Source organism: Rutidosis leptorrhynchoides, chromosome 7 (assembly GCF_046630445.1).
Source record: "Rutidosis leptorrhynchoides isolate AG116_Rl617_1_P2 chromosome 7, CSIRO_AGI_Rlap_v1, whole genome shotgun sequence".
Taxonomy (NCBI): domain Eukaryota; kingdom Viridiplantae; phylum Streptophyta; class Magnoliopsida; order Asterales; family Asteraceae; genus Rutidosis; species Rutidosis leptorrhynchoides.
Genome location: NC_092339.1, coordinates 344,711,301 through 344,722,577, shown reverse-complemented (window position 1 = coordinate 344,722,577; position 11,277 = coordinate 344,711,301). Strand labels below are relative to the sequence as shown.

The following is an 11,277-nucleotide window of genomic DNA, read 5'->3' as shown; positions in this document are numbered from 1 at the left end:
ATAAGCGCCATACCTCGTCACGCATGTGGTCTTAGCCTCATCTCCTTCGGCAATTCGGACTTGATAATATCCCGATCTCAAGTCTAACTTGGAGAAGTATCTCGCCTTCCCAAGTTGATCGAACAAATCAGCAATAAGTGGGATTGGGTATTTGTTCTTGATAGTTACCTTGTTGAGTGCCCGATAATCTATACACATCTGCAAGGACTCATCCTTCTTTCTTTGAAATAGCACCGGAGCACCATACGGGGATTTTGACGGTCGGATGTATCCCGCATCCAGCAACTCCTTAAGTTGTCTTCGCAACTCCTCCAACTCGGGTGGTGGCATTCGGTACGGGGCTTTGTAAGGTGGTTTTGATCCCGGCTCCAACTCGATCACATGGTCAACCTCCCTCCTAGGTGGTAACTTCTTTGGTAACTCCTTGGGCATGACATCCTTGAACTCATCAAGGACCTTCTCAATTTCCTTGGGTACCTCTAGTTTTCCCTTATCTTCGACCGTCTCTTGCTTTGCTACCGCTAAATAGCATGTCTCATTCTTGTTGTACCCCTTCTTGAATTGCATGGCCGAAAGTGACTTGGATGCACTCTTGCTTCCACGTTCGGTTGACACCATACAAGTCTTCTCACCATCCAAGATACACAGTGAGTTAGCGAACGGTATAGGGAAACCGCGTACCTTATCTAGGAACTCCATCCCAAGTACTAACTTGAAGTCGTCTATAGGCACGACCGATAGATCAATCGTTCCTTCCCATTCTCCAATCTTCACTTGCACATCTTTAGCCACTCCACTAATCGGTTTAGCATTCGCGTTCACCGTCTTCATCATTCCGCCCTTCTTTATCTCTTTAATCCCCAATCTCTTAGCTTCCTCGGTGGAGACAAAGTTATGAGTAGCTCCCGTATCTACCAAAGCTCGTACCCGGTTTCCTAGAACATAAACTTCTACGAATTGGAGTCCTTTAGCCATTACTTTGGGTACCTCCACCTTGGCCTTGATAGTGTTGAGTATTTGCATCGATCCCATGCACACATCCTCATCCTGACAACCCACCTTTTGAGCTTCCATAGCATGAAGGCTAGCTTTCTTCGGACAATCTCGGGCTCTATGCGGTCCATCACATATGAAACATCCATCATTCTTGTAAGAAGTTTTTATGCTCTTGTTATTCCCGGTTGGTGGCTTACGTGTATTATCATTCCTTGATTGGGCGGGCTTATCTCCCCCACATTTCTCATGGCTCACCTTCTTATCTTTTGACTTGAACGAATCTTTCCTATTAGCATCGTCGACTAGTGCCTTTGCTTGAGCAATTGCGGTGGCAAGGTCTTGGACTCCTCGTCTCTCCAACTCCGTTTTAGCCCAAGGTTGCAAACCATCGAGAAAATAGAAGAGAAGAATATCATCGGGAATATCTGGGACCTCCAGGCTAAGGTTCGTGAATTCTTTAATATACTCCTGAATCGTCCCGGAATGATGTAATTTACGTAGACGACTCATCGCATCCTTTTGAGCATTCTTGGGGTAGAATTGATTCTTAAGTTCAGTAAGGAAATCATCCCAAGTATCAATAGTAACCGTACCTTTCTCGATATCTCCATATCGACGACGCCACCATAACACTGCGGTATCCTTCAGGTAACGGGTTGCCGTCTTGATCTTCATTGCATCATCCACTATGTTGACTCCCTCCAAGTATTGTTCCATCTCCCATATAAAATCATCAACCGCTCGGGCTTCCCGCTTCCCCACGAACGGTGACGGCTTGGGAACGTCCACCTTCATAGCATTGCATCCAGTGTTGCCACCCCCACTAGCCATGAATCTCAAACAAGAGTTCATGTTGGTTTGTAAATCCACGAGGCGTTGGTGAATAGTAGAGACCTCCCCCTCCATTTCGCCTCGCAACTTCGTAATCTCACTCATGAGCATACCCCTTAAGTTATGGATCTCACGTCGCATGTCAACGTCTAGCACGTTGATTGCACTCTTGCAATCATCTTTCAATTCGTCAAAGTCCCCGTCCAAACCATCCAAACGTTGGTGGACGTCTTCGACCTTTGCTTTCACGTCGTCCATGGATGTCTCTACATCCATGATCCTCTTGTCCAAGTTTGCGACAAAGTCTTTGGACGTACCTCGGTTCTTCTTGGCTCCTTGGCGAGTCTCTATCCGACCACGAGTCTCATCACCCATCACACCACTTGTTGCGCTCACATTCTTCTCGGTCTCGGTTGCCATCTCCTTGAATCGACCTTGCTCTTGATACCAAATGTCACGGACTTATCTCGATAAGCTCACCGTGCGGCACTTAGTCTCTACTAAGTCAGCCTATTTCGGACCTTCCAATGATTCAAGTGACTAAAAGAGAACAAAATAGAGAACAAGTGGGAATTTAAAGAAAATACTTATATTGATTATGAAAGCTTTACAAGAGATGATACTTGAGTTTTGAGGTGTGGTGTGCCAAATGAGACCACCCCTATTTATACTGCTCCTAACACAAAATGGATGGCTAAGATTAATCTAAATCAATGGTTAGGATATAAGTACTAGAAACTTCAAGTATATACATGGAGATAGATATTTCCATGAACATTCCATGAAAGAACTCATGGGAAAGTTCTAGGGAGCTTCCATGATGTTTTTGGGCCTTCCATGAGGTTTTTGGGTTAAAACTCTTAATTATGTCATAATCTTAGTGGGTTGGGCCACAAACTTATTGGGTTGTGACATTATGCACATATACTTGCACCTTATTTTCCACCTTGCAATTTTGATTGTGAAAAATAATATAAACCAAGAAATCTATAGTTTCTATTAAGATCTTATAAAGATGTTGTCATTATTAGGCTAATTTCTTTGTTAAACAAAATTAAAAAATAAATGAAAAAAATCCAAGCATGGTAGGTGATGTCATTAATCTAAATAATTTTAAATTAAAATTAAATTTTATTAATTAATTATTATTATTAAATCTTATGGGGGATGATTCTCACACACACTTTTTTGATCTTCGCACACCAATTTAAAGAAATGGAGTATTATTAGAAGAGTAAAAGGTTAAAATAGGTGTGTGAGGATCAAAAAAGTGTGTGTGAGAATCATCCCCCAAATCTTATTAATAATTATTAAAATCAAATAATTTTGAATTATTTTAATTAATTATATTAAATTGAGTACGAGAAGGTATAAAACCTAGGCAGAAGGAACCAATTATAAAATGACAAACCCGTGATTCCACGGGTCATTTCACTGGTCTTAGTTTAATATAGATAGAAAGGGGATAAAACAACAAAACATAGTAAAAAAAAAAAATACTCATGTCGACATTTGTCATTAAATTCATTATCGTTTACATTCAAAACCTCACCTGTTGTCATTCACTACCTATAAATTATTCAATCCATATATTTTACTCCATTACTCCGTATATATTTGTAGATGATCTAGTATATATATATATATATATATAGAGATATCATGTTTAAGTCATACACAATATTATTCTCTAAACAATTACAAGTGATTGGTTTATTTTGGATTTTATGTTTGAAATTACTAATTAACTATCATACATATATATTGCATTTCCTGGTTAATTATTATTGTTATATTTTATATATATATATATATATATATATATATATATATATATATATATATATATATATATATATATATATATATATATATATATAAAAATTAAATGATTGGCAAAAATAAGAACAAAAATGTATCAACGTGTTACCAGCAAGTTACGAACTTTTTTAACGGCGGTTAAAAGTCATTAATGGAGGGTCGAACACGATGTTGACACCTACTCACCCGATCATTTCCTTGGTACGAATCATTACAATCATACTGCCTCTCAGGAAGAAACCCACACGATGAATTCATACGGGCATCGAGTGTAGTAAAACTCCCTCGGATGAGGCCCGAACACAAGAGTCTGCAACCTTATGAAAATGGGTAGGTAACAACAAGAATTTTTTTTTCAGCGAGTGAGAATCAAGCCCCCTAACCTCCCATATAATATGACAAGTCACTAACACTACACAAACTCTTTCAATAAATCAAGTTACAAATTGAAAACTTACCTATTCTCATCTCAAAAAAGGTTTTTTGTAAGTGAAGACGTTGAGTAAGAGGTTGGAGCCCCTTTTTTCTCAAGTAGGCTAGAAACGTAGTACGAAATGACCATAGCCCTATTTATCTATAAAGTGAACGATTTTATTTTTCTATTTTTGTAGATTCGATTTGAGTATTGCAACACTTCTCATGACTAAGAATTTCCATATTCATATACATATACTTTATGTTTGGACACCGGTGGAACTAGGCCCAATTGATTTTGAAACTGGTGGCTGGGCCCAATTGATTTTGAAACTGGTGGCTGTGAAATAAAAAAAAACCCAGTGCATGAATCGAACTTGCATCCGTTTGGTTATAATAAAGACGGCCAAGCCACCAAACCGATTGCGCGTTTGTGTTATTATATACATCTAGTAGTATTTATCTACTTAAATATGTCGCTATCAAAACTTTATACTGTAGCTACTGTTCATTTCGTTTTTTTTGTCTTTTTTTGATTTCCAATTGAATATATGTATAATTAATTTAATTGAGTAAATAATTGGGTTTTTTCCATTTTTATTATTAAATATTTATTTAGTTATTTTTATTAATATGATTTTATTATTAATTTAAGGGTTATTGTTAATACACCTAAAATTATTTTACATAACAATTACTTTATTACATTTAGAGTAGCAATTATGTGAGTATACGATCATTTTTTCTGAATGCTAACAATAATTCTTCGGACTACGTTATAAAATCGACATTATTATTATTATTATTATCACTCTGTATATGGTCTCGGGTTTATTGATTGTGGGGTCTCGAAAATTTCACCAATATTAGTATCAGCGAAGCGTTTGTCGGGAATTGCAACACAAGATCAACTTCTGTTGGCTCAAAAATATGGCAAGCAGAATGGACGTGCATCTATCTTATTTGAAAAAATCGTAACCAAAAGATTTTTAAAAATAAGTCGTGGAACGGCCCTATTGCTCTAACGAGATACTTATGAGTTTCGAATGAATCGCAAGAAGGATGAAAGGTAAGACCCTCGATTGACACGTTTTGTTAACGAATCCAAAAGCATACATGGTTTAGCTATCGAGTGTATATTATTTATTATTGTTATTATCTTTATCTTTATTATCTAATTATTTTTATTACTTTTATAATATTCAACTAAACTATGCGTAATAAAAACCCGTCAACGGTCTTCTCCACAATTTAATCGATCCAATAAATGTGGAAGAGGGTTAACTACCTTTTCCAAAATCCAAATTTCCTCATTTCAGACAAAAAACGAACACACACAAACTCATCTTCATCTATATTTCTCACTAATTCATGTCCTTATTAATTGTGTTCACAAGTTTTTGTTAGATCAATCCATTTCATATTAAATTCACCTCATATTATACATCTCTTCATGAAATTTTAATTATAACCCAAAAATTCAATTTCCAATCACTATGAGCGAAGACAAAGAACCAACAACTGTAAAACTCGACGACGAACAGCTAACCGAACTCCGAGAAATCTTCCGATCATTCGACCGAAACAACGACGGCAGCCTAACACAGCTCGAACTCGGGTCCTTATTACGATCATTAGGTCTTACACCAAGCCCTGATCAGCTTGATTCATTAATACAAAAAGCTGATACAAATAGTAACGGTTTGGTTGAATTTTCTGAATTTGTTGCGCTTGTTGCACCTGAACTTTTACCGGCTAAATCACCTTATACAGATGATCAATTAAAACAGTTGTTTAATATGTTTGATAGAGACGGGAATGGGTATATAACTGCTGCTGAGCTGGCGCATTCAATGGCTAAACTTGGACATGCGTTAACTGCTGAGGAGTTAACTGGTATGATTAAGGAAGCTGATACTGATGGTGATGGTCGGATTAATTTTCAGGAGTTTTGTCGCGCGATTACTTCTGCTGCTTTTGATAATTCTTTTTCTTAAATTTTCGGGTCGTGTTTTTCGTTGTTTTTGTTTTGATCAGGTATGTTATGTTATGATATATCGAGATGTTTTTGATCTTGTAATATCTTTGATTATGTTGTGAGTAATTATGGAATTTGATATGAACTTAACTCAAATTGCATATCTTAACAGCTAATCTTTAAATCTTGTATGGAAGATAATAATAATTTTTACAAATAAAAGGTACTAGTAATATTTATTTACTTTTTAATGTAAAATTGTAATAATTAGTTAGTAGAATACCACTATCTTCATCTCTCGGGAATTTTTATCTGAATTAAGATGATTTTGATAAATATTGATTTTAATCATACATTTAAGTTAAGTTTCATGAAATGTTCTTAACAAATAAATGACCGAGAGTAATAGACGAGAGTAAATTCGAGAGTTTAATTAAATTCATTTTTCTGAGTTATTTTTTATAATTGAAAAATATTTTGTGTTCAATATAAATAGTAAGGAGAGTAATAAACTATCTAAAATGGAAGGTTTAACTTGGTTGTCAAAATGGAAAAGGGTACATGTTTGTATCTTGGAATGATATTCATGCCTCTTGTATCAAGTTTTCTAAATTTTATTTTGGTGTCGTTTGATTTTAAGTCCAGTAGACTTTTTGTTTTTCTGAATACCTAAGATTAAATAATGACTTGTTATGTCTACAAACTCGCAGACTTAGAAATAAGTTTTTAAGTGTTGCAAATAAACTTAAGTTATTATTGCAGACATAAAAAAAAATTCTTTATTTTTCAACATATATATGCTACTTCTTTTTTACATATATGATCCGTAAATCTTCATAAAAAAGTATCTTAAAAACAAACAACACATTGACCTTGATGATTTAACTTGTTTCTTGTTAATCTCGTTTATACACTACTTAAGTAAGTTGTAGGTAACCATCCAGGCATAGCCTGGTGGCCACCAGGACTTCCAATGAAGCAAGAGGTCACGGGTTCGATTCCCTTCAAGGCAAATACCTTGGGGCGAGCTCCATTTAGTGACTGATTGACTAGAGGATGCTTTGCCTGGTAGCGGTGGAGGCCTGGCTTGCCGTTTACCCAGGGTTTACCAACTAGAGGGGAGTCATTATGGCTCGCTAGGGGGTCCTCGTAAAAAAAAAAAAAAAAAAAAGAGTAAGTTGTAGGTGAAACATTTGTTATGGTTCGTGTGGTCTCGTTTGCTCTTTCGATATAGATGCTCAATACTAGCTTGTGTTACTTCATTGAAGGAAGTGGCCACCACGATTGATGACTTGTTCAACTTTTTTATTCGTTAAAAGAATGAAATGGGTACCATGATTGATGACTTGTTCAACTTTTTTATTATACTTAAAAAAAAAAAAAGGCTATTTGTTTTATTTGGTAACCATTTGTTGGGATATTTGTGGAATTATTATGACGGATACGATGAAATTGATTAAGTGGTTCGAATAATTTGTGTTAATTTAGCTCCCTTTCATTGATTGTGATGTGGCTAATAACCACACTACTTTTGGAGCCAAACGTTTGGATGCATATAACAACGTTTCTCAAATATTCTGAAGAGAAAAAAACATCATCAGTTTATCTGTTGAAGTAACCACGTGTAAGATGCTTTGTTTTTTAAAAGATGAAATTATGATCTCACCAGAAGTAGTCAAGAAAATAGTTAATAGACTAATTACTTGTTATAAATGAGATGTTGACAAATGGTGTGATTAATTATTTGAGAACTGCAAGCGCTTCAATAATATTACCAAGTATCCTGATATTGATACAAATCTATCTAAAGTGGTTCTTGAACCAAAACCTGCAAATGGAACCTGCAAATGGGTGGAGACAACCAAATAAAAGTAAAGTAGGACTTGAAGCAGATTAATGTAGATACAACCATTTACAGCGATGTTAGTAACAAATAAACAATTCAACCATTTACAGTCATGTAGCCCTATAACACGTCTTATATCTTTTAAAAAATCCAATAAACACACCCCTACAAGTACTTCAACCGAACCAAAACGATCTAAAAACAATCGAAAAAGATTATCAAGTATAAAGTAATCAAGTTCCATCAACACAACTTAATATATTAATTAAGATATAGAATCAATAGTTGCAAATAGCCTGAATGCATGGCAATGTAAAACAGCGAAATTAAGTCTTGCAAGTTGCAACAATCTATCTAATGGTATAAAAGTACTATAATCACCACTTCATGATGGGTGTATAAATCCAACTTTCCAATAAAAATGTATATAATAAACTCGGCGCGCTAAAGAACCAAACCTGCTGACGTCATCATTTTTGAATCACGATCAATGTGAGACTAAGACAAATGAACTTGAGCATAATCGTCAACCATCTTTCTTCTTTTTTCATCTTCTGCTTTTTCTACTTTCTCTTTCGTTTGTTGCCCGACTTCACCCGCTGCTTTAGCGACTTTATTAAACGCGCCCGTCACCCACGAAGCACTCGTAAACACATACCTGTTCTTCATTATAGCAGATCCCGCACTAGTGACTGTATTCTCAGCAGCTGTGAACACCGATTTGGCTTTATCGGAAACCTGAAGTTTCTGGTCAACTTCTTTGACTTTGTCGGTTACAATTGACGTACCAACATTGACTTTTTCCGTGAATCCGATTTTCTTGTCTATAGATGCAACTTTAGCAGATGCTGTGGAAGTCAAACGATGTTTTTCATCGAAGGTTTTTGCTTTACCAACTGCATCTTTACCCAAAACGAAACCTTTCGCAAACATGGTGGTTACAACATCCTCGGCCTTACGCAGTGCAGTGTCGTTTTGAGCGGGAACATTGCTTCCAAATGGCTACATAGAAATTTATGAAAGAGAAAATTATGTGGTTAGTCCTTTATATTGTAACTTGTTTCTTGTGTAGTCCTTTATACTAACAGACGTTTAATTTTCCTGTTATCTTTTCTTATACATTGTTTCGTCCTTTTCTATTCATCTTTTTTTCTTAATTAGTCCTTTTATTTGAAACTTCCCTAAACATGTGTTATATGGTTGCTCGCAAAACGAGTCTAAAACTCGGGCCCCGAAAGGGAACCAAAAAAAATGATTAAAAATTCAATAATAATAATAATTAATACAGTAATAGTCTTACGGGAGAGGCAGCCGTTGCAGCTGGTGGAAGCTGGTATTCTGGGTCTAGCGTTACTGTAACAGTCGTATCAACTATCGTTGCACCCTGATATTATAAAAATTTAAGAAATTTAAATCATGTGAGGTTCATTTTTATAAAGAAAAATGTAGCAGACTGTATATATAGCAATAACAAGACATTTTCCCCCTCAGGTGATCCTATTCGCTGTCCAAAAAAACAAAAAACAAGACATTTAAAAGCAATGCACTAATAGATATTCAGCAACCATACTTAAACCAAAATAAAACAGCTTCTTTTTGTCTCATAGGCAATTTTAATAACAGAATAACCATTCCTAAAAATCAACTTCACTATTTTATTTATAATTCTAGAACTTTTATTGTTCAATTTTTTTTAAAAAATAAAAAATAAAACATAAGAAGTCGTCCATTTCTAGAAAGGATGATAACTGAAATTTATAAAGCAAAGTTTTCAAAAGCACATTGATAACTGAAAAGGGTGTTTTCTAGAAAAGTCATATTTGAACAACTTTTTTTCCTAACTAAAGCCGCCCTAAATAATTAGTGTATAACAGAAGATGTTATACAGTAGAATTCTGGATTTATCTTATAAGGACCAACAACTGTAAAGCCAAAAACCATCATCTATGAATCAAAACTTACCTTCAATAGAAAAAGAATAACTTTAATTCAACTAGTTAGGCTCAAAGTACTATCACTTTCTTTTGTCTATTGTATTTCGACTAATAACACATTAAGACGCCATATTCATTCACCCTGACTTTATATAATTTACCTAAAGCACATGGCTTCATACTCATGTATTACATGTGACAGCATCAACATCCATATCTAATTAGATCTATAAAGATATGCACAAATTACCGAAAGAAGAACGGCAGTCTCTGCTCCTTGACTATCTGTAAACGTAACAAACGCGATTTGGCTACGCTCATTATAACTGCAATCACATCATTATGTACAACGTTAAATTACTAACTCAAATAAACAACAAAATTTAACAAAATCATCATCAACTATTGACCACAATTACAAACTACAAACCTTTGCAATTCAACATATACAATATCTCCAGAAAACGAAAAGAACTCCCTTACATCTCGTTCTGATGCTCCTAATGATACATTACTAACTTTAACAGTTTTAACCTGCATAATCTAACATATTAATTAACATTGTTCTTCTACATAAAAAGTAAAAAATAACTGCATAACAGTATAAGTTCTTCTTCATCAATTATAAAATTGATCAATACATATAATCAAGTTCAATATTAGTTAACCGTGCAATTGATCAATACATATAGTGATGAATAATGATAGTACATCAAATTCTAAAATCAGATCTATATTAACTTCATGAATTAGCAATAATTTAAGCTTAATTTATACGCGATAATAACAATGAAGTATAGGTAAACAAAACTCACCGACATTATAAAAGCTATGTATATAGATCAAAGATCGAATTCGAAATAAGCAGAGGTTTATAACTCGATGACGTAATCGTTTGCCGGAGGACGACCGCCGGTTGTCAGAAGAGGGAGGGTTTTGAATATTTGGAAATGGGAAGGGGTCTGCGTTGACTGAGTAATGAAATGTGATTGAATTTTCTAAAATAGTTGGTTTATATATTAAAGAAATGTACAAGTCTTGCTGCGGAAGATACCAGTGATGAAAACGTGTGTTCGGTGCGTTGACGTATTTTTACGTAGAGCGCTAATTTAGCTTTTATTACTAGTAATATACTACTCCTACAATACAATTTGACATTTGGACAACTTTTACACAAAATATATTTTTTAAACAATAAGATCATTCGTAACGGTCGGGGCGTGAGTTGGGGGCGTCGATTACTTTTTGATGACTAAGATGAGTGGGTGGTTTGAGTGAAGTAGTGTTGGTGTGGGTTTTTGGTGTGGGTTAGTGGAAAGCTGATGCGGCATTTTATTTTTATTTTTTCTGTTTTTTTATGTTGTAATCAAAAACTAAAAATTAATACGCTTCAAATTGAAAAAAATACATAATTATAAATTCTAAAATGAAAAAAATACATTAATTTAAATCCTAAA

The 11,277-nt window shown here is 34.8% G+C and overlaps 2 protein-coding genes across 3 annotated transcripts; one reads left to right on the top strand and one right to left on the bottom strand.

Annotated features, from left to right (window-relative positions):
- Window positions 1-5,335: 5,335 nt before the first annotated feature.
- LOC139858220 (probable calcium-binding protein CML11) lies at window positions 5,336-7,054 on the top strand. Its single transcript, XM_071847070.1, has 2 exons — window positions 5,336-6,099; window positions 6,963-7,054. The coding sequence occupies exon 1, from the start codon at window positions 5,559-5,561 to the stop codon at window positions 6,057-6,059; it is 501 nt and encodes a 166-aa protein (XP_071703171.1). The 5' UTR covers window positions 5,336-5,558; the 3' UTR covers window positions 6,060-6,099; window positions 6,963-7,054.
- A 1,076-nt stretch (window positions 7,055-8,130) lies between these two features.
- LOC139857278 (binding partner of ACD11 1-like) lies at window positions 8,131-10,786 on the bottom strand. 2 transcript variants are annotated; one of them, XM_071846014.1, is made up of 5 exons: window positions 10,636-10,786; window positions 10,251-10,363; window positions 10,071-10,146; window positions 9,187-9,270; window positions 8,131-8,888 (listed from the first exon to the last, which is right to left on the bottom strand). In XM_071846014.1, the coding sequence occupies exons 1-5, from the start codon at window positions 10,639-10,641 to the stop codon at window positions 8,385-8,387; spliced, it is 783 nt and encodes a 260-aa protein (XP_071702115.1). In that variant the 5' UTR covers window positions 10,642-10,786; the 3' UTR covers window positions 8,131-8,384. The 2 variants fall into 2 exon arrangements, with proteins under 2 accessions (XP_071702115.1, XP_071702116.1); XM_071846015.1 differs by having other exon boundaries at window positions 10,251-10,354.
- Window positions 10,787-11,277: the final 491 nt, after the last annotated feature.